General features: G+C 42.6%; 1 protein-coding gene across 1 annotated transcript in view; it reads left to right on the forward strand.

Annotated features, from left to right (window-relative positions):
• Nucleotides 1-21,934, forward strand: part of TRIM14 (tripartite motif containing 14) — a 70,264-nt gene extending 48,330 nt beyond the window's left edge. Inside the window, exons 4-6 of the mRNA XM_083179874.1 lie at nt 1,187-1,349; nt 8,215-8,301; nt 21,209-21,934. Of these exons, the coding sequence (XP_083036000.1) occupies nt 1,187-1,349; nt 8,215-8,301; nt 21,209-21,744 (786 nt within the window). The 3' untranslated portion in view covers nt 21,745-21,934. The remainder of the gene's footprint in view (nt 1-1,186; nt 1,350-8,214; nt 8,302-21,208) is intronic.
• The last annotated feature ends 2,986 nt before the right edge of the window (nt 21,935-24,920 follow it).

Here is a 24,920-nt window from a genome sequence, read left to right on the forward strand (position 1 = left end):
ACACTGAGCAATGTTAGTAACCAATCTAGAACACTACATGATAATAGAATTCAGAGATATTGGTTACATATACCTGCGCAGGTGTATGCTATGCCCCCAAGCCGCGTCAAAGCTGTCCTTTGTTTAGGACATTAAGGGATCCATTCCGACATGCATTTGTTGGAATGGATCGGGCAATACCTATTGCTGCTGCTCGCCCAGGACCACTACCGCTACTGCTGCCCACCTGGCACTGACCTCATCGACTCAATCTAACTTTTTTAAAGTCGGATTGGGATTGTCAGAAACGGGTCAAAACCTGTCGAAGTTGGCCCTGTTTCCAACAAAAGCAGGTTAATTGGCGACTATTCCACCAATCCAGGTGTTTTCCAACATTCAAAAAATGTAATAGGTCAAATCATGGATTCGACTAAAAAAGTTTGAAACTGCAGTTTTCGACTAATTGAATAGACCTCATAATTTGAAGGATCTGCTACCGCTTCATAGCAAAGCCACATGGGCACAAGCTGTGAATATCCTTTGCTCTTCTATCCACAAACATTGTTATACTCTCAGTCTCAACAGCTAAGAAATAAATTAACATTGGTCTGCTCACAAGCTGTGCCCGTCTCTGTAGGTAGACATAATTACTGCAATTAATTGTAATAACTCCTATAAAGATTAAACTGATGCAAATATGCTATCCTGTGGTTGCATATAATCTTGCAGTATACCATCATTACTACAGTTTTCCCCAATATTTTCCCACTATTTATTTTTTTGCTATCCAATTAGGGTCTGCTTTTTGACGATTTTGCTTTGCCTGCCTGAGGAAACTAAAACGCCATTAAGCAGTGTCACCCAGTAGCTTTTTGGGGCTAATTAGGCCCCAGACAGCCTATAATAGCGATCTGGTTCTACTTACACACGCTCAAACCTGTATTGTGCATAAAAGGGGAACCAATCACCTCATACCACATATGTTTGTGCAAATGTCATGTCATTTATTTCACACGGCATTAATATTTGTATAAATATCTAATAACATATAAATATTAATCCGTTCTTGTTTATTACTATCCTATTTGATCACTGCCATTTACAGAACCTTTGTGGCACCATTTATAAAATAATAAAAAATATTAAATTGACACTATTGAAAGCATTGTACACAATAATATATATATGAGACATGTGATTTGTATAGGATTATACCTCAATTGAGAAAGAAATGCAGAGTCAGATGGCATCAGCCGAGCAGTGGCATCCAGTGCCAGTTACATTTGAACATGTGGAGAAGTATTACATCTCACTCATAGATGCCATCAAATCTTCATTTAAGGAACCTCTTTCAAGTCGACTACAAAGAGGTAGATACAGTGTTTATTATTATTAAAGATATTATACCATATACTACTACTAATAATGTATGTTAACAGCATAGCGAACGCCAGCCTCCTCCTCCCCCCCCCCCCCTACCCCCGCCACCAGCACCACCCGCATCCCCTTGCTACTGTAGCAGGTGAGGGGATGTGTACGAGCACACATCCCCTCGCTTGTGCCCGAAATCATTTGATGGTTGCCGACCCGCCCCGAGCAGGCAACACCACGCCTGTGTTCCCAATATGCGCAGACCCCCCCACCATTGGAAACACCGTACGAACGTGTCTGAATTAGCTCCAATATGTCTACCAGAAAGTTCTAAGCACTAAAAGAAAGGTATGAGAAATAATTTACTAATTACAATTTATGATTTTGTATATAAGTGACACTATCTTGCTTGTGAATGCTTAAGCTGGTCACACAACTACAAGCAATAAGATCCTTGTCCGTTTTGGCTACACAGTATATATCCAAGTTATACCCCTTTCACACAGCAACTCTTAACCGGTAAATTTTTTGGCCTTTAAAAATGGTTAGAGCTGCAGTGTGAAAGGGACAGTCTGCATTTACCGGTTACAAATAACCAGTATTTGCAAATGGGTAATAAGCAGAGTCCTACACGTTTCAGAGCCGATTTTTATGCAGTGTGAAGGGCTCTGAACCGGTATTTAGAACTCAGGCAGCAGTGAGCACTGGGCTGGTCCCGCTCTGGGCATATATAATGAGCGGGACCCAGCACAGTGAATATTTGATGATCGGGACCAGCTCATTATATATGTACATATGTAATGAGCAGGACCCGCTCATTACATATGCACATATGTAATGAGCTGGACCAGCTCATTAAATACGCGCATATGTAAGGAGTGGGTCCCACTCATTAAATATGCACTGCGCTGTCTCATAGCTACTGTGTGTCCTGTTCTAGCTGCTTTCACACCGCAAACCTGCATGAGACCCGGTATTTACCTGCGGTGTGAAATGGGTTTTACTTGCTTTGACCTGTTTTAAGAAATGTTTTAAACACTGGGTATAAGCAGGTTAAAGCAGCATTAGGGTGCTGCATGGTACCTTGCGAAGGGTGCATTATGGCCTGTGATAGCAGTTACACACAGGTTATTATTGCATACTGTACCTGCTCCCAATCAGCTGAAACCATGGCCTGCATTGTGACCAAAACTCTCTCTTGTTTGCAGAGCTCCTTCTCAAGCCTGTGATTAAGGACTATACTGCTATTCTCATTTTGATTAGATTATGATTTGGGCCAAGTTGTCCTATATTCATGCAGATAACTCCCATACCCGCCAATATGACCCATTCCATTAGGTACAAAATGCACTGCTTTTGGACTTCCCTTGTAGATGATAATTGCAGTCACCTGTGCTGAACTAGTTCAGTGATGATAATGGTGTTCCAGCAAAGGTGAAGGCAATCCTAAATTAAGGAAGAAGTCCAGAGGGAGAGCATTTTGTACCTAATGGAATGGGTTATGTTGGAGGGTATGAACTCCTAGTGTAGCTGGGATTTACTTTGTTCTTCACTCTCCTCCCATACTACAAAGATACCCCAATGTATTTAAACACTAGTTTCCTACTACCTTAGGATGAAAAGTGACTTGATGCTTGGATCCAGGATTATGTATTTTTTTTTATATTTGATGGAAGAGTATACAATCTATACATTTAGCAAAATGTCCTGAATGGACCTTCTGACAAATGTCAAAGCAAAAATGGACCTTAAAGATTGTATTGTCAGCCCTTGACACTTCTGCTACATGGCTTTATTTTGTGTATAATTCTGAAGAATGGGTTGGCCATCAAACACTGATGGCTAGCAAAATCCATGGTGGGATAGTTATTGTTACTATTGATCACGACCCAGTGATAGTGTACGTTGGTTGGGGCAGCTACAGGCTCCATCTCTGGAGGCATAAAATGAAGGGAGTTATCCAGAGCTGATCGCTGATATGCGAATTCACAATCCGTTCGACTATAGAATGACTGCACATGTGTACGGATCGCAGCCTGCATGCCAGAGCCCACATAGCGACAAAACTAACAAAAATATCTAATTGCAATCCCCTCTCAATTTGACTGACAGGAAGCTTCCGTGGGGGTGGACACCTTTTCGTTTTCTAGGAGTGGCAGAAAAAACTCAGATGTGCCCTGTGACGTCAGCACCAGCCTTGATCCTTGTGTATCTATTGCAGAGTTGTGAAAGGGTCAGACTTACAGTTGCCCAGACTGGGAAAATCATTCAGTATTTTGTGAATTGCATATAGATGTGCGACAGGATAGCGCATAGCGATATTTTCGCAATTCACTCGCAGATTTACACAGGGCGGGTTTTCACTCTGGGCTGTGGCTATCTACTCACATTCATCTGCAAATTTGAAGATGAGCAATTAACTCTGAATCAGGCCTTAAGCCATCAATGTATATAACCTCTGATAGTTTCTATCCGTTAGTTAAAACCCGTCAATCTACATTGGCAGAGCAAAAGATTTAGGGCCTGATTCTTCAGAGTGCTAATGTCCATGTAGCTGAACAATTATTTTTGCTACGGCAACGCCCTACAAATTCTTGTGGTTCATGTTACTCAAAGTGTACGCACAAAGGCGCTGTTGTGATTGAGGCACACGACATCCAAAGTGTTGGGCATTTCTTATTGGTGTGTTATGGGAATGCAAAAGGAGTCTAAATGGTTACTTATACAGATTCCCAACCACTCACATAGGAGGCCATACATGAATGGAAAACTTGCACCTGTCATAGGGACGCTGCGTATAAAGAAATTTCAGTTCCTACGGACACTGAAAGTTTGCATCCCAGTCCTTGTAATTCGGAAGCATGGCTGTACATGAGGGAAGGACTTGGTAGCATAATTTTCTTAAAGTAGCAGATGGGAGACCACCAATAGATGTGTCCTGCTCTGTATCAGCACCTAACACTGTATCTGGTTCATTGCTCTGTATCATAGCAATGAAACTCTCAGGAAACTTACTAGAGTCCTCCCATTCACTTCTGGACCAATCAGTACAGTTGTTAGTGTTCACTCTACAATTTTTTTAGGGCAGGGTGCTGACCACGGGAAGGGCACATTTTTCAATCGCGAGGGCACATTTTTCAATCGCGAGGGCACATTTAATTTAAAAGGTCAAAATGGTGACACCTGAGCTTCAAACCATCAGCACATTTATGCTATATAACCATCTTGTGACACCTGAGCGTCACACCATCAGCACATTTATGCTATATAACCATCTTGTGACACCGGAGCGTCACCCCATCAGCACATTTATGCTATATAACCATCTTGTGACACCAGAGCGTCACATCATCGGCACATTTATGCTATATAACCATCTTGTGACACCGGAGCGTCAAACCATCGGCACATTTATGCTATATAACCACCTTGTGACACCTGAGCGTCACACCATTAGCACATTTATGCTATATAAACCATCCTGTGACACCTGAGCATCACACCATCAGCACATTTATGCTATATAAACCATCCTGTGACACCGGAGCGTCACACCATTGGCACATTTGTGCTTTATAACCATCTGGTGACACCTGAGCGTCACACCATCAGCACATTTATGCTATATAAACCATCTTGTGACACCTGAGCGTCACACCATCAGCACATTTATGCTATATAATCAATCTTGTGACACCTGAGCGTCACACCATCAGCACATTTATGCTATATAAACCATCTTGTGACACCGGAGCTTCATACCATCGGCACATTTATGCTATATAACCCATCCTGTGACACATGAACGTCAGACGATCAGCACATTTATGCTATATAAACCATCTTGTGACACCGGAGCTTCATACCATCGGCACATTTATGCTATATAACCCATCCTGTGACACCTGAACGTCAGACGATCAGCACATTTATGCTATATAATCTATCTTGTGACACCTGAGCATCACACCATCAGCACATTTATGCTATATAAACCATCTTGTGACACCGGAGCTTCATACCATCGGCACATTTATGCTATATAACCCATCCTGTGACACCTGAACGTCAGACGATCAGCACATTTATGCTATATAAACCATCTTGTGACACCTGAGCGTCACACCATCAGCACATTTATGCTATATAAACCATCTTGTGACACCTTTTTCCTTTTCCAATTGGCTGACGAACAGTGCTAAATTTAAACAGGGTTTGGCTGCTTTGCGGCTGTATAAGTTAGCACCAGTGCCAGCCAACAGTGTTGGGTAGCCAGCTTGCCAGCTCAAAAAATTAGGCATGGGAACCACTGGCCTAACTTAAAACCTGGACCATCAGGGTGTCATAAAGGTGTGAATTTGGGAACCACTGGCCTAACCTAACCCAGACCCTGTCGGGATCTTGGCATCGGTACTCTGACCACCGGCATCCTGAGCGCTGGTCATCTGTATGTATCTCACAACGTATTCAGATACCTCTGCTGCCCATCCACAGCAGAGACATTGCCCACCACTAATACCCTGTATAACTGCTGCCCATCCACAGTACAGACCCTGCTCATACATAGCCCACCACTAATACTTTGTATAACTGCTGCCCATCCACAGCACAGACACTGCCCACCACTAATAAGGGCGATGCATTTCAACCATACCTTCACCTGCGCACGGACCCATCAAAACGTATGAGTTGGGGGCAGGGCCGGATTAACCACTTAAGTGGTATGCCCGGAAATCTTCCGGGGTGAGCTGCTGATGCTGGCAATCCCAGAAGATTTCCTTTTTGATCCCATGGGGGCTGCCAGCACAGATTTGTCATCAGGAAAATGCCTTACACACTAAAGCCCACCCCACAGCCTCGTTTTGACCGGAGGGCAGGGTCAACTGTGTAATGTATTATGCTGAGTACCATCCCCCGGCCCCGCAGATCAGTTTGGAATCAGAACTGCTGCTGGGTATCCCCTGGTGATACCCCTGCACCGTCCCTCCACCCCCCCCCCCCCCCACCTGTAGCAATTTAAATGACGCACTCCAAGGTTTTTTTTTTTGTAAACCCTATAACTGCCGGTGCCCGCAATGCCCCCCCCCCCCCCCCCCCGAATCGCCCGTCCGCAGTACCTGTGTGCTGCTGCGTAATCGATGACAGCCGGGCAGACTGTGCGCTGTCCGGCTGTACTGTAGTCTCCGGCAGGAGAATCTGTATCTTCATATCTCCCGCCGGGCAGCCAATCAGGAGCGGCGGCATTGATAGCCGCTCCTGATTGGCTGCCGGCGGTCCAGCAGGAGATCTGTGAAAATACAGATTCTGCAAAAGGGTTGATATTCAAGGGAGAATATCAGAAAAGAAACTCCCGGGTGGGGCACAACCTTCTATAGTGTAGTGTATATCTGTCTAAAATATCAACTTTAATAATACTAAAATTGATCCTCTAAGTGGATCAAGTGACGAACATAAGACAAGAACATACAGATAACATGAAGAATAATATACAGATGAGAAAAATCGTGAAAATATAATGTGATAGTCTGAAAAATGGGAGGCTAAATTGCCTCTATATTGTATATCACAGGAATATCAATATCTTTCTGTGAAAAAATTGTTTCAGACAAAGCACGTCTTCACTTTAACCAACAATTGGTTTACATATCATAACATCACAAAATGTGGTATATTATCAAAAAGGCTCACTGTCGAAACAGCACACGTTTATCTAGTAATAATATTCAAACTAAGATTGGACTGCAAAATCAGAGAGAAGAATACCAAAGTGGTGAGGTACCTGAGCTATAAGTACTCGCGGGGTGGCTGCTGTCTGTGCTTACGGTGGCAATCGGATAGTTACACAGTTGAGCGGACTCAGCGAGTGTCACAGGTACAGGAGTGTAGCAAAGGGGGGTTTCTGCTGTCTCCAGGGGCGACCAACCTGGCCCTGTTATACAGAGACAGCGCAGAGAATACAGATTCTCCTGCCGCATACTACAGCCGGGCAGCGCACATACAGTCTGCCCGGCTGTCAGCTACCTACGGGCGGGCGGGTGGGCAGACATCCGGGCGGAGCCACTGGTTGGGGGGGAGATGCCAGCCACGTCCGCTGCTTTTGTAAGTGGCATGGCTGCCAAGAGCACGTCTGTGTGGCCCAGCCTCCTCTGACTGCACAGAGAGTCAATGTGCAGTCAGGGGAGGTGATTCCACACGGACCTGTTCTATGCAGCGCGCGGGAGGAGGTGGGGTCACACAGGAGGAGAGGCAGCCGAGGCCAATGAATATAAAGGGGGCTGGGCTGCGGGGGGAGTGTCCACTCCACACGCTGCCGCGCTAGAAGCTTACACTATGAGCGGGAGGAGACCTCTAGCGTGGCAGCAACTATTAACTTGTGCAGGGCGGGCAAAAATGGGCAGGGCGCGGCGCCCTGTGAAATAAGCCTAGCTGGAACACTAGTTGTTGCTACTCTTAGCAACCCTTGGTCAAATCAGTACAGCTCTTACTCAGGTCAAAGCAAAGTCCTCTAAAAAGCCAATGTCATTTTACAGGACTCCATATAGTGCGCATGGAAAGCATTTAAGTAATGTATTTTTGTATTGTGGGAGAATGGGGAGAAATATCAGAAATGTTTGTTTTGGGCTATATGCAAAAAAAAGGCTATACCTTTTCCTTATGAAGCATAGGTTGGTCAAAGCTATTTTTGAACTACAACTCCATACATTACTGTATTTGCCGGAGGTCATAATTCAACAGAAATGGACAGCCACTGTTGCACAAGTGGACTATCATACATGTATGTTTCTTGGTTTGTTTAGAACTATTAATGACATTTATAGTGAATATAGTATTATTTTTGAATTGTTTTTTTTTTTTTTTATGTAGTTAGTGGCCCCAGCGGGAGATCAACTGAAGAACCAGGAGCCATAATTAAAACAAAATCATTTGTGAATAGACATTTATTCTTAAAACGTAAGTTTTGTTGCTATATAAGTACTGTATACGTATCTCATCTAATGGTTTCACAAGTAAAGCAGTCGGGTGTGGTATGACTGCCCGACAATGGGGATCCCGACAGTCAGTATACTGACATCGGAATCCCGACTGTCGGTGCTCCTAGAGGGGGGCGAGTGCAAAGAAGCCCCTTGTGGGCTCGCTGTGCTTGCATTGCTGCGGGCTCGGTGGCTCACTTTGCTCGCCACAGGTTCTATTCTATCTCTATGGGGGTCATGGACTCCCACAAGGGAGAATAGCCCCTGTGAGTCAGGATCCCCCCTTTCAGAGCATCAGCAGTCGGGATTCTGATGTCGGTATACTGACTGTTGGGATTGTCGGGCAGCTATCGGGCACCCAAAGTAGTCTACCATATTCTTCAAGCATTTCGATTTCTTTGCCAATGTTATATTCAGGCAGCATTTAGACACTAGAGGGCAGCATTGCAATAAAAAAATTATTTTACTTTTGCACTGAAGATTTCTAAAAGTTTTTCCTGTATCACAATATTATTATTTTAGTTTGAGTGCTTATAATAGTCATTCAGTAGTTAGTGAGCCGTTAGAGAAAATATGGATTTTATGTTTTGTCCACATTGCACCTGCATTCAGCGTGTCAGACATGGGGCCTTATTTTGGTTCATTCTTTCTGACAAAATCCTTCTTAGATGGGCAAAACCATGTGCACTGCAGGTGGGGCAGATGTGCAGAGAGAATTAGATTTGGGTGGGGTTTTACTTCAAAGTGAGATCTATATTGCAGTGTAAAAATAAAGCAGTCAGTATTTACCCTGCACAGAAACAAAATTACTCACCCAAATCTAATTCTCTCTGCACATGTTACATCTGCCCCCCCTGCAGTGCACATGGTTTTGTCCATCTAAGAAGGATTTTGTCAGAAAGAATGAACCAAAATAAGGCCCATGGTGTCAGAATGCATATGATCAGATACTGTGGTGTTTATTTACTAAGCAAGACAACGTTTCCTGGCATACTTATATGTGCTTAACACACCCTAAGCAAATTGTAGCTTAATTAGTGAATAAAGCACTATGAACATACAGATGTGTCCTTATAGATTGTTGCTGCAATCTTCAGCTTTACATAGTGCTATCGCGGCTTGCCATGCTTAATCACCATCACCACCACCGGTCCCCCATGTGTAGTGAATGTATAGTCGGGGCGTAAGCATGTTCCTTCTATCCTGCGCCATGCCTGTGTAAGCATTGCGGCAACAACGCAGAGTGAAACAACTGTAAGGGGGGTTGTGCAATTTTCCATTCATAGTTAATACATTTAATAAGGTGGAGACAGAACCTCCAATGTTGCGCTGGCATGCGCCATGACACTTTACAATTGGGAATACATATAGCAGTAAAACAGGACTTAGGGCAGTATTCAATGAGAAAAATTCTCCGTGCATGGCGAGAGATTTTTTCTCTCGCCATGCACTCGCCCTGTTCCGGAGGGCTCGCTGCCACTCCTGCTCCCACTATTCAATGTGGTTAAGACTCGCCGTCACTCGCGGCGAGTCTTAACCACTGCAGCAGACGAGCGTCCGCGGCAGGGAGCTGGCAGGGAGCCGGGGGACGGTGGCAGGCAGGGAGATTAAAGTTTCCCTGTCTGCCCCAGAACATATGTGGAGGGGAGGAGGGCTCCCCGGGACCCAGGCAGCACAAGCTGCCCCCCCCTATAGCCAGCGGGGGACCCAGTATTCACTGCACCCGATCGTGCATATGTAATGATCGGGTGCAGTGAATATATGAATATCTAATGAGCGGCTCGAGAGCTCCGGCCCCCTGCTGGCTGCTCTGTGTAAAAAAAAAAATTTTTTTAAATATTTTTTTTAAATTAAATATATATTCATGTGCTATAAGCACATGAATAAAAATAACATGCCCCTTCACAGAAAAAAAATCCTGATATTTTGACACCAAAATTAAAAAAAAAAACTTTTAGTTTAAAAGTTCACATTCCAGTTCTCCATGAAAAGATGGAGAATTGCTACACGGAGAGACACGGCGAAAATCACTTAAAAAGACGGCGAAAATATCACATTGAATAGGGTGGTTCACTTTCGGAGAGCAAAATGCTCCTTCCAACGCGAAAATAGCACAAACTCGCCATAAAACACGGAGAATTTTTCTCATTGAATACTGCCCTTAGCATTGACAGACAAAGGGTTCAAAGTTCAACAATAATGTAAACTAAATTTGGAAAAATAAAAAGTAGCATTTTGCCAAGTAACCTGAGGGGGCAACAGATGCACTCTGCAACCAACTCTGTATAGGTAGAGAATGTGATTCCCACCCCAGCCAGCTGTCATTTGCGTTGTGGCCAGCGATGTGCGGCGGGTCCCAGTGGCTCCCCCTCCCTCCCTTACTCGGCTGCTTGCTGTTACCCGCCTGCTGGCTGTTGGGCATGGCTCCGCCTCCTCCTCCCTGCATGTAGGGGCTAGGGAGGAGGAGGCCACTGGTCCGGCCAGCACAGCATTGTACAGCCCGGACAAAAGTGAGGGGGGGTTGTCGCAGGGCGGCAGGGGTCCGTGCAGGGCAGCGGGGGTCACAGTAAGAAGCCCATAGGCTTCTATGGGGTATCGCCACCTTTTGTTATTTCACAGCTGCAAATGTGCAACAAGCACATCGCAGGATACCACATACATAATTATCGCACTGGCTGTCGAGCATGGCTCCGCCTCCTCCTCCCTGCACCCGAAAGGGAATGTAGGGGCCAGGGAGGAGGAGGCCACTGGTCCGGCCAACACAGCATTGTGCTACCCGGACAAAAGTGAGGGGGAGTTGACAGGGGGATGTGGTAAGATGCCCATAGGCTTCTATGGGATAGCTTTTGTTTTTCCCCCAGATAACGGGGTTTTTAACACATTTTTGTTTAGCGCATTCCGCCCATGGACAATTATATGTTGCTTGTTCTATCGTCTGCAAACCAGACAATATCTATCTCTGCACAGACAATGGAACAACAAAAAATATTGTATACCCAAAGCATTGTACAATGAAACATATAACAAACATGCACTTTCTCTTTTCTTTCTTTTCTATTTAACCAGACTGAGTCACAGCAATGTGGCCGGGTACAGCTAGTATAAAATAAGACAGAATATACTGTAGCGATGGAGCCAGGTTAAGACCACATTGGTCTCAAGGCAAGAAACTTTTTGGCCCCCCAAAGAGCTAGTCACGCCAAAATAATAATTCTTTAATTCTAAATATCTTTTACGCTTATGTGGAGAACCACCATGAACAGCAATTGGGAAGGGGGTGGGGTCTTTTAGTCCACTTTACAGTGGGACGGACCTTAACCCAACCAGACTTGGACAGCTTCCTGAATTTACTGTTTTGGGTCAACAAAGGGGGCAGTTTAGCTCGGCATCAGCTTCTCTTCTACCCTAAATGCTGAATTATTATTATCTTTTATTTATAAGCTGCCACAACAGCATTGCAAAATAACAGCGTAACAAAGCAAAAGTACAGTATATAAGTGCTAGCTTTGGTGCAATTACAGAGAAGTAGATACTGGTGGGGGTGAAATGTAATAGGATGAGAGATTCAGAAAGTGAGAGATTTGGTAAGAAATCTCCAGGTGTTTTTTAAAGCGGCAATCATTTACTCTGCACAGCCAGTTTGATTTTGAAGTGTAATCATTTACACTTCAAAATCAAACTGGCTGTGCAGAGTAAATGATTGCCGCTTTAAAAAACACCAGGAGATTTCTTACTAAATCTCTCACTTTCTGAATCTCTCATCCTATTACATTTCACCCTGGGTAGGAGAACTCTTAAATTAAATTATATTGTATATACTGAAAAAGAGTGCAGATGAGGACATTATTGGTAGTAATTATAAATAACAAGGTTATGCAACAATTACCAGTGGCAACTGCAGGAGAGTTGGGCCGAGGAAGTAGTACCGTGCAGTGGGTGACTTCTAAAATATTTGAGGTTAGAGAGTGGGCAAGTCCAGTCCAAATTGATTTCAAAATCTATGCTTAAATGATATGTACTCTGGTGGTCAGTACTGCAGCTTCAGCAATCAGTGCAATATGGTACATAGGCTGCACTCCCATGTGAAATAGAACTCCCATCTTAGTAAATTTCCCCCACAGTGTCTAGGTAGACAATCAAAAGGTTGACAACTATTGGTGGACAGTCAAAAGGTTGACATGGTCATTGACCATTAGTTAGCAACCTTTTTTTTTTTACTAATAGTGTTTATTCAGTTTCAAAGAGGAATCAAAATGGAATACAGAGGGGTGGGATGGTTCCGCGCTAACCTAATTTTTTCAGCTGCTCCTATAGATTAATTGACTAGTAAATTGGTAAAAGAAGCGCTCTTAAAATGAAATGGATGAGTGAGAAAATCAATTAGTATTTAAAATAATATTGAGATACTGCATATAAGAATAAGTGTGAGTGGTACCTGTAATGAAAAAATGTGGCGATTAGTTGCAATGTTTACACCCTTTTGGGGAGTTTTTGCGTTTTTTGTTGGTATTTTTACGTTTTTGTTAAAAGATGGGAAATACTCCGTGCGGCACTATCCCTAACTATCCCTGGGTACCTTCCTTCCGTGTTGTTAACATCTGCGGGAGACGGAGCTGAGATGGTTCATCTCAGCTCCGTCTCTTGCAGATGTTAACAACACGGAAGGAAGGTACCCAGGGATAGTTAGGGATAGTGCCGCACGGAGTATTTCCCATCTTTTAACAAAAACGTAAAAATACCAACAAAAAACGCAAAAACTCCCCAAAAGGGTGTAAACATTGCAACTAATCGCCACATTTTTTCATTACAGGTACCACTCACACTTATTCTTATATGCAGTATCTCAATATTATTTTAAATACTAATTGATTTTCTCACTCATCCATTTCATTTTAAGAGCGCTTCTTTTACCAATTTACTAGTCAAAATGGAATACAGATAGAAAAAGGGAGGGATAAACAAGGAAAATATCAACAAATAGCAAGGCAAATCGAGGCATCTATGCAAAGAAAGCCCCCACGCAGAGGAGCATAATCTTACATAAATCAAAGAGTAAAACAACCGGTGGAGTAGCACATGGGTCGGTGCAACACATTAATCACAGGATAATCCACAAACAAGGAGATACCTCCGCGGCTAGAATGCATAGATGGGAAATAAAGGGTCAGAAACAGGGGAAGAGAGTGAAGAAGGCAGAGGAGAAGAGGAGTACCTAGTGCATGCTTAAAAGAGCATAATCTAAATGTATGAGTCCAGAGCAGGAGATGTGCTATTTAAGAAGGAGTGTCCCTATTTCTCCATGTACTCACCACATCTAAACCACTTCCTGACCTGCAACGAGGCCGAAGTGGAATATATACAATCAGATGTTTCGTAAAGATAATGTTTATGGATCTTGTGAATAATAGCTGAAAGGCTAGGAAGTGATGCTGTCTTCCACAGTTGAGCTATAGCTGCTTTTGTGGAAATTAAAATATGAACTACTAGGCATAGCATCTTCGTTATATTGTAATCTAGGGTGATAATAAAAAAGGGCTATTACAGGATTGACAGAGACATCTCCCATCTCCCAAATGCAGTTGACCATAGAGGCTGCAGCTTCGGGCAAGTCTAGAAGACGTGATATAAAGTGCCTATACATCCACATTGCTGCCAGCAGTATTTTGATGAGGAAGGCCATATTTTATGTGTCAGGTGTGAAATCAGCTCTATTACACAGTGTGATGTACACCTCAGAGTGAGAAATATGTTTAGAAATTTTGAAGCTTAAACCCGCAATACAATTCCAGTCATAAACAGAGAAGGCCCTGTTAAGGTCAAGTTCCCACTTAGTCTGAGATGACAGCTTTACTTTTTTATAATCTAACATCAGGAAAGAATATCACCATGATATAGCACCTCTGCTTCTTGCCATGTGGAGGCAAATTATACCCAAGACGGGTGGGAACGTGAGGAGATTGCTGCAGCACCGCATTCCCGAACTTAATGTCCTCCTTGGCAATAGTGTCAAATTTATAAAATGTAGGAATGATGCTTTGGGCCTCAAACCTTTTTTCTGGGCATCGTACAGAACAAAGAGGGAATCTGTTTTGCGAAGCCGAGCCGTCCTCTGGACGTACAACCTGAGAGTCTGAACCACATCCAATGTAGCAGGAATGTCCGAGTGAGGCCCACCTGCTGGAACCACAATGGGTTGGTTCAAATAAAAGGTTGAAACAACCTTTGGAAGAAATTTGGGGTTCGTTCTCAGCTCCGCCCTATCCTCATGCCGCCTTCCATGTCAGGAATTTTAACTCCACCGAGTTCAAGGGTTCAAACCAAGATGACTATAGGAAGGCTAAGACCTCCTCCAATTCCCATGGAGGTTTAGGCGGCATAAAGGAGGACTACGGTGGCAAGCACCCTCTCAGGACAGTGGTCCTGCAGCAGGGTCAATTTGGTACCTAAAGAGGTTGGCAATTGAACCCTTCCCCTGGTTTCCAACGATGTAGGAATGCTGTTTAAGCCCAAACAGCAGACCCAAAATAACAATGAAATAAAACTGAAGTAAAAACTCTCTGGAGCTTCACAGTGAGCACCCTTTCCTGAGGGCACATTTTCTTAAACTAGCTTGTGGGGAGGAAGTAGAGGGGAGGAGCCAGTACACCCAGTGAAAGAGCTTCTATGTGCCTGTCTCCTGCTGATACCTCTCTTCTCCCATATGTTCTGACAAATCCCCAATATCCCATATGGATGATAGAGAAAAGGACATTTCTAGAAATTTTAGGTCTTGCCCCTTTCCAAACGTAATAAGAGAGATCCTTGTGAAATTTGGCATCGAGGGACTTTGGGATAGGTCTAGGGATTGAGCGAAATACAAACATGAGTTTAGGGAGCAATATCATTTTGGCTGAAACAATTCAGCCCAAACAAGAAACCTCATGTAAAAACCATTATTTGGTCAGTTGCTCAAATACTCGTAGCAGGGGAGTATAGTTACAGTCCAAGAGATCACCATCCCTAGTCAACTGAATGCCTAAGTATTTTAAAGACTTAGTTTGCAAAGAGTATTTATAGGTGTTTTTCAGTGCTTTAACTTCATCACATCGAGATAAGCGGTAAGGCTTCCGTTTTAGAAGTATTCAACTTATAGTAGGAGATTCTGGAATATTCCTATAAAACAGATCTACTTCATAACACCAATTTTTACACTGATTACTTAGCACCTTCCCCCAATTCCTACACATACACCTGAAAACATTGCTCATTTTCTAACAATCCTTCCCTTCCATGGGGTTTCTCCTCCACACACTACATAAATGAATCATATGCACTGTGGTTAACTCTTTGAATGGGTACTAATCCACTGGTCAGGTGAGACTTATTGAATAGTGATACCACCTTGTTATTTCCAGCATATGATACTCGACCAGGGACCCCTTTTCTTCGGACATTCTGTAGTGTGTGTAGCATTTCGGTTGAACAAACAATTATAAGAAGATCTGCTAATGATGCCAAGGATTCATATACATTTCTTCTATTTCTTTTCTTTGTCTTCACCTGGCCTGGTGTTAGCAGGAGAGCCTGTCCATCACAAACGTATTCACAAACCATTTTTCCAAACCAGGACTTACTGTGTGCTTACTGTTTTACTTTTGTGTAGAGAGTCTCTCTAGGTCAGATGCCAAGTCTTCTGGGATGTCTTTCCCCTGGCTTCTGTGCAGGTTTCCTTAACCTTTTGTAGTGGGCTTTATTAGCAACTTTGGCAGCTGTGGGTATAGTCAGCAACACTTAATATGGTCTTTCCCTCCGATCTACAAAGGAACTTGAATGTAGACAGTTTAGGATCATTATGTGTATACCAGGATCAAGCTCATGAAAGTTCATTTCTGTTGTGTTAGTAAGCTGGGCTGAAATTGTATCACTTGGGATTTGGCAAAGCATATATTTCATTGTTCAGTCATGTACTGCTGAATGGTCTTCCTCTGGGCTCACCATCAAATTAGGGCATTTTCCAAACAAAGTCTCGTATAGGGGCAAGTTCAATGGTTCCTGGGAGTTACTCAGATGTTGTGTAATACTAGAAGTAATGTATCCACCCAGTTCAACTTGTCTCATTTATGACCTTGGACATTTTATTCTTTAAAGTTGAATTAATATATTCTATATTGGCCGTTTTACTTAAACTAAATTCTCACAATTCCTTCTACACATTTTCTTGAATATTAAATACTGGTACTGTAAAGTGGTCTGATGCAACATTATATGAGTTACCAAATTATATCTGGACACAACTTCTTGCACAACTATATTTCAGCAATATGTATAACTGCTGGGTCTAATTACTATGATCATATACCTGTGAAAATCTATTTTAGTATATATATTGTAGGCCTCATTATAACTCTATCATATGTGCTAAGCTTAGATGTGTATACCAATTTAAAGTAATAATGTAAGACTGCCAGTAAATATCACTAATTCTGTCCTTACAAATTTAAACCATACTAAAAATCTCATGGTACAAGGTATAATATATAATATAATATGTAAAAAAAATGGATCTGCCTTTTTAATAAGATTACTTATTTTGAGTCTTATGCTTAGTCCTTACACCCCCTTTTGTGAATGTTAAGGTCACAAATGAAAGGATATGGCTGGATATTTAGTCTGTTACAGCATTGTGACAATAGTTTGTGCACTTTAGTGAAGCAAGTTCTTTGTTAAGAAGTCTTAGGGGGGTATTCAATCTTCAGGTCACGGCAGGCAAGCTTGCTCGCCCGCCGTGACCCGGTCCCGTTCTCGGTCAGCTCGACCGAGAACACGCAGGCGGGATTCAATGTCCCGCCTGCAGCGGGACGAGAAGGGGGCGTGGCCGCGAGTTGCGGCCAGGAAGTGACGAGCTGCAGCCGGCAGCTCGTCACTTCCCGGCTGTTCTCGGCAGAACGAGCCCAACAGCTAGAGATGTCGGGCTCGTTCTGCCGGGAAACCCTGTTCAATGCTGTCGGGGAAGACAGCATTGAATAGGGCCCGTCGAGCATCTCCCCTACGGGAGATGCTCGACGGCGATTGCATACCCCCCTTAATATTGTCATAGTCATCATTGTTGTCTTTCAGTCCTTGGGTATAGTTATGGGAAAATGGGGCACATTGAGATATCACACATATCTTTGCAAAACTCAGTTGTATCAGTTGTTGCTTCTACTAGTAAGGATGCTGCTGCAATAGCTGGAAAACATTTAGACAAGCTGCATGCAACTGTATGCAGTTAAACCATAGTAGGTGCTGATAGTAATGATATTTTAGGATTAGGTATAATTTGCTCATTTATCCTACACTGTCCCTCCTACTGGTATTATTGGTTTCAATGAAGAGCTCATAGGAAATGCAACTACTACATTATTTCTTTTTCTGTTCTCTATATATATGCTTCAGTCACAGGCAACTTTAGTAACTGGGCAGGAATCTGTGTAGGGGTAGAATCAGTTTCACATATATAAGGATTCACTTGCACATAAAATTCAACTGGGGGCGACAGATGCCTCAAAGGATTGTATCAATCCGAATTCTGAGAGCATTGAGTATCCCAGCTGATACACATTCACAATTTTAACGTGGTCAAGTGCCTAATTGTATATCTGTCCCATTATACCCTTAAACAATGCAATGATACTGTCACAAATCTGTGATATGAGAATTTAGATTATTATAAAAAACAATAAATTAAATAAGAAGTGCCCCAGAAAAAGAGTAATCTTTCTTTCTTGTTCTGTTTGAGGTCTAACTATTAGGACTCATGGGAGCACCGCCAACTACATTAATTGGGACTCTTGTAGCTCTGTGATCAATATTATACGTTGGCTCACGCTTAGGGCAGTATTCAATGAGAAAGTTCTCCGTGCATGGAGAGCGTTTTATTTCGCTCTCCATGCACTCTCCGTGTTTTAGCGGAGATTCTCCCTGTTCCGGAGCCTCCTGCTCCCACTATTCAATGTATTTAAGACTCGCCGCCACTCGCGGCGAGTCTTAACCCCTGCAGCGGACGAGCGTCCGCGGCAGGGAGCTTTCAGGGAGCCGGGGGACGGAAGCAGCCAGAGAGATTAAAGTCTCCCTGGCTGCTCCAGAGGAATGTGGAGGGGAGGTGGGCTCCCCTGGACCCAGGCAGCACAGGCTGCCCCCCCCCCTATAGCCAGCGGGGGACCCAGTATTCACTGCACCCGATCGTGCATATTAACGATCGGGTGCAGTGAATATATGAATATCTAATGAGCGGCTCGAGCGCTCCGGCCCCCTGCTGGCTGCACTGTGTAAAAAAAAAAAAAAAAAAAATTTTTTATTAAAAATATATTTATGTGCTATAAGCACATGAATAAAAATAACATGCCCCTTCACAGAAAAAAAAACCTGATTTTTTGACACCAAAATTAAAAAAAAAAACATTTTAGTTTAAAAGTTCACATTCCAGATCTCCATCAAAAGATGGAGAATTTTCTACACGGAGAGAGATGGAGAAAATCACTTAGAAAGACGGAGAATATTTCACATTGAATAGGGTTGCTCGCTTTTGGAGAGCAAAATGCTCCGTCCAAGGCGAACAAAGCACAAATTCTCCATAAAACACGGAGAATTTTTCTCATTGAATACTACCCTTAGTCTGTGCGAGAAAGTCCCAAGTTCCCCCTTTCCCTTCTTCAAATAGGGGTAGAATCAATCAAGGTTGTAGTAAAGTCACTCACATATATTGCACAGGGGTCAAAAGCAATAGAAGGTTGTCATTTAGATCTTACTTATGTAAATGTACACATCTTATAATATCTCTTTATCTTATCCTGTACCTGCCTCTCAAGACACTCTAGAATTGTAGTATCAAATGTGCCCTCTAAAGGGAACTTCTTGTTTCTCTTCTGTGATATCATGCCACTGAGTAATAAACTGAACACTTCCTATGCCATACTTATTAATCATACAGGCCAATACTATACTTATTATTATACTTAACTTTCAACAAATATGTATTTCACATTATTATCAACATGCAATAAGTTGACAGGGTCAAAAGGTAGACATGGGAAAGGTAGACACATGAAAAAGTTAACATGAGATTTTCATTTTTTTTGTGTCATTGTTGACAACTGTTGACATAGACTTCTACAATTACTATTTTATTCTTCCTCTGAGCCGACATGGATGGTGAAGAAAGAACAAGTCAACCTTGTCATAGACCTATTAACTGTCTATATAGACACTGTAGGCACTATCAACTGGAACCATTCAGAAAAGGGAAAAAAATATCAACTGGTGTGTGTTGCGCAATTAAGGGCAGCTGGCACAGGGTTTTGTCACAAACCCAAGATTATTAGGCAAAAAAGAAATGGGTTTGTGCCAGCGCCTGCTGTCTCAATAATTCATTACACGGTTCTCTAAAATATTTTTTTAATATAAAATACATACAATTACACATATATGAAAAATAAAATAATAATATAAAATGTATCTCGTATTGTGTGAATCATTGGGCTATACTGTAACTCTCATTTAGAGGTATATGTGGCAACAGTCCCGTATGGGGGTAAAGAATTGTAGCTGACGAATATATTACCATCCAGTGGCTCAGGTTGTTTGATGGCCAAAAGAGTACTGTGACGGTTCTGATTGCCTTATCATTTCAAACCCTTGAGCCTTTGAAATTATAAGGCAATCAGAACCACAACCGTCACAGTACTCTTTTGGCCATCAAACAACCTGAGCCACTGGATGGTAATATATCCGTCAGCTACAATTCTTTACCCCCATACGGGACTGTTGCCACATATACCTCTAAATGAGAGTTACAGTATAGCCCAATGATTCACACAATACGAGATCAATTTTATATTATTATTTTATTTTTCATATATGTGTAATTGTATATGTATTTTATATAAAAAAATTATTTTAGAGAACCGTGTAATGAATTATTGAGACAGCAGGCGCTGGCACAAACCCATTTCTTTGGAACCATTCAGACCTTATCATTGTTATCTGAATTTGCTCCCCTGACTAATGTTGGGTGTTTGCACATGTGCAAACCCCTGCAGCGAGCATCTTCTGAGAATCTTTTATTAGCTGGGGCGCTTGCTGCCTGAGTTACAGGCAGGGGATGTGCCGACAGCCCCGTCCAGCGTTTCATGGACGTGCAGACAAAAACGTTGGGGGTACCCATAGCCTGCTTGGAGTTGTGGGAATGGAACATTTGACAAGGAGGCCAAATTACATGTGATTGAAATAAAAGGGAGGTGTGCGCAAAAGAATCAATCAGGGCTGTGTGGGGAGAAAAAAAGGAAAATCCCCAGAAAAATCAGCTGCACAGAGCAGCACTTGGTATTCTGGCTAGGCGTAGAGGGCATACACACGGGGCGATTTTAAGCCCATTTGTAAGTGATCTGACTAGATCGCTTAGAAATTAATCACTCAGTGTGTATGGCCCTGGGCGTACTTGCACTGTCTATCCTGCTAGTTTGTGGGGTTTTGCCTATAAAAAGAAATAGGCAAAACCCAGCTCAACACAGATTGCTCAGCAACCATTGCGGATGCAGCGCTGTGTGCTGAGGTATCACTGCGGTCACCCGTGTGTACATGGTTTAAGGCGTGCTTTAGCGAAAAATGTTTCAAATGTGATAATGGAATATTAGGGCTTCAAAACATACTAGTTAAAAGCCAAAATTATGGGTTACTCCGTATCTGCTCCTACCTGCAATCCCTCTCTCTCCATATCCAGATAAACAGATTATTTTACTTTCACTTTCTGTTAAGGAGTAATCTGGTCCATTGGTCACGTGTGGTACTTAACCTCAGAAATGAGGAATATTTAGCCTTTTATATATATATGGAGATATTCCTGTTCTGATTTTCTTTATAAATCTTCATAGATGCCAGAAGTCCAACCTTAGACCCTGACACCATGCACCCCAAGTTAAGGCTTTCAGAAGACCACTTTACAGTACACTGTGCTTGGTTAGGGAAGTTTAACTCCAGTCACCCTCAGAGGTTTGATAAACTGATGCAAATACTGAGCAGAGACTCCTACTATTCTGGTAATCATTACTGGGAGATAGATGTCCTCCAAGCAGGTAAAGGATGGTGGATTGGTGTCACTTACCCAACTATACAAAGGAAAGGAGACTCTGAGTTAAGTCGTCTTGGTTGGACCAATGGATCGTGGTGCATTAAAAGATATGATCATGAATACTGGGCATTCCACAAAGCAGAAAGGAAATCGATTCAACTTAACAAACCTCCAGAGAAAGTTGGCGTTTTCCTGGACTATGAATCTGGAGTCCTATCCTTCTTTGATGTCACATCTGGAATGAAACACTTGCACACTTTTCGGTGTACATTTACTGAACCTCTGTACCCAGCTCTACGGTTATGGGATGGATCAATCACAGTTCATAGACTGACCTGAAAATATCAAGCTTCTGTGGCTAAATGAAAGCAGATCATCTGTGCTAGCTGGTTCACATGGACACATAGTTTACAGCAAATGGTACCCTTTACAATTAGTTTTACATTTTCCAGATGAACACTATGAAAGCTAATGTGTAAATTAAATCTGCACTTAAGGCTCATTAATACCCCTTACAGACATACTCCAAAATCCAAGGTTTTTGCATATGAATGCGCATCAACCCAGGATTTTGGTATGTCTGAAAGGGTCAACCCGGGTGTTAAAACCCTGGTCTCCGACCATTCTTTTTAACTGGGTATAGGACCCGGGTATTTCGACTCGGGTTGACCCTTTCAGACATATGAAAAACCTGGGTTTTTCAGCAAATTCGTTTTTCAGAACTGCTTCACCCGGTAATTTGCTGCTGCCAGTGTGAAAGAGTGCAGGTTGCACCCTGGAAAATGACCCAGCAGTCAAAAGGGTCAACCTTGGTCATAAATCCCAGGTCCTCAACCCAGGTAAAAAGAAGGGTTCGGAGACCTGGGTTTTAACACCCGGGTTGACCCTTTCAGACATACCAAAATCCTGGGTTGATGCACGTTCATGTGCAAAAACCTGCGATTTTGGAGTATGTCTGAAAGGGGTATTAGTCACTGCTCTTCTCCTGGTGGTTGCTACCATTATACCCCTTTTCACAGCACACCTCGGACCCGGGTAATTGCCGGGTGGGTGATGTGTCGACTTGAGTGGAGGTGCAGTGTTTATGCAGCAAAGCTTATAACCCAGGTCGACCAACCTGGCAATTTGACCCGGGTTAAATATGAAAGCGCAGGACCCGGGTCTAACCGTACTAGTGTATTCGTTTTTTTTTTTTTTTTTTAAATAGTCTAAAAATTAAGGATTGTCAATAAAAAATCAAGCAAATGTTAATGTTATGGCCTTACTTTTTGTGTGGATTCTTTGAAAATATTTATACATACAAATTCTTTCTATGCAGCAATCAGATGCTTGGTAATTTATAAAGGACCCTCATACGTAAATGGATATTATAAGTTACTGAAGATTGTACAATAACTTTTCATACAGCTCTCAGAAATCCAAGTGACTTCTAATAACCATCATCTCCCCTGTTCCCCAACTCCGCTGCCTGGGTGTCACTCTTGACTCCTCCCTCTCCTTTGCACCCCACATCCAAACGCTGGCCCATTCTTGCCGGTTCCAGTTACGCAACATTGCTCGCATCAGGCCCTTTCTCTCACAGAGTGCAACTAAGCTGATCATACACTCATTGGTCATCTCACGGCTTGACTACTGTAATGCTCTTCTCACCGGCCTTGCTCAATCCCAACTAGCTCCTCTCCAATCTGTCCTCAATGCTGCAGCCAGGCTTATCTTCCTCTCCCGCCGCTCTAATTCTGCAACTCCCCTTCAACAAAATCTGCACTGGCTTCCATTCCCCTACAGAATCCTCTTCAAACACCTCACACTCACATACAGGGCCATCTCTAATTCCATTGCTCCGTATATCTCTAACCTCATCTCCATTCATACACCCTCCCGCCCTCTACGGTCAGCTGACGACTGTCGTCTCTCCTCCACCCTGATCACTGCTTCCCATGCTAGAGTACAGGACTTTGCCCGTGCTGCACCCCTTCAGTGGAACGCACTCCCTCGCTCCATTAGACTCTCCCCGACCTTGCAAAGCTTCAAACGGGCACTGAAAACTCACCTATTCATCAAAGCGTACCCTTCCACTGCATAAACCAGCTGGTTCTCCGACCCCTTGCCTGTTTCCTGTTTACATCCTGCTATCTAACCACCACACCCTCGCTTGCACCTCTTGTAATCTGTCTGTCTCCCCTTCCTACTAGATTGTAAGCTCCTCCGAGTAGGGCCCTCTTCCCTCCTGTTGTCAAAGCCCACTTCTCTTCACATCTCACTCACAGCTCTCCTTTACTCCAACACTCAGTGACCATCTTCGTCTGCATACTCCTCTCCATCATTGGCCTCAAGCCTCTAGTTGTATGTTGATTGAGTCCTCACTACTTGTACCCAAGCTGTAATGTGTATTGATCTGTGGCGCTCTTTATTTGTACTGTATTTTTGTTATTTATTCAATGTTATGCCAAGTTTTGTTTCCCTGTATTGTTCCTTTGTACGGCGCTGCGAAACACTTGTGGCGCCTTATAAATAAAATAATAATAATAATAACCATAATATATTTTATATAAATGTGATTAAAAATGACAGTCTATCCACATTTAGAGGTGGCTATAAGTTAATTGATTCCATGTGTGTATTAGACTTTATAATATAAATAAAAAAACAGAATTCTTGTCATTCTATTTTTTGATGAACACTTACCAACGTTTCGTATTTAAAGAGCTTCAGCACTTTTTTCAAGCGGTATGTCGACCGTTTTAATGCTGATCCTGTTAGAGAATGCACTATTGATTCACTATAAAGTAGTGCTTCTAATTTCTAGTGGAAGAAAATGGAAGAGGCTCAGTGACAATAAACAAGATTGCATTTGCAATACTTTGTTGGATCAGGACAAGAAAAAGATAAAACAGTAGATCAGTATTAAGGGTGTTTTTTTCCCTATTTCTTTAATCATGACCTGGAATTTAAATGTAATAATGTGGTCCACTATGCACGTTTTCTGGAGTATCTACAGAACTGTAAATTTAGGCTCAGATTGGTTCTATGAAAGTTTTTCTTCCAAGAACCTGAAGTGGATGTGTTCTATGAAAGGAAATTATTTAAGTTTGCCCTTTGAGTGCCAACATCTGTGAGATGCTCAAAATATCCACAAAAAAATGGCAACACCGCTCACATTTGTTATATTAAAAAAAAAAAAAAAAAAAAGTGTAGAAAAAGATTATATTTCCTATATAAAAGTAAATATTTACAAGTCATTATGATGAAAAACAAAGTTTGGTTGGCAATATAGACACCTATTTTGACAAATTCACTTGCCACTCAAAGAGTTGAGGAGTCTCAATGTGTGCATTAAGAGTATCCGGATGATTAGGTTGACACCATACGGTCAACATGCACAAATGTTGACAAAAGGTTAACATGTCAATCAGAGCTCGATTTTTATTTTATTTCCCTTTGTCCCGATTACTGTGGGCAGCAGTGAACAGAAGGCCCGCGGAACCCCTTTCTTTCCTGCACCTATGTATCTCTCC

Source organism: Crinia signifera, chromosome 1 (assembly GCF_055691185.1).
Source record: "Crinia signifera chromosome 1, ASM5569118v1, whole genome shotgun sequence".
In the NCBI taxonomy this organism is placed as follows: domain Eukaryota; kingdom Metazoa; phylum Chordata; class Amphibia; order Anura; family Myobatrachidae; genus Crinia; species Crinia signifera.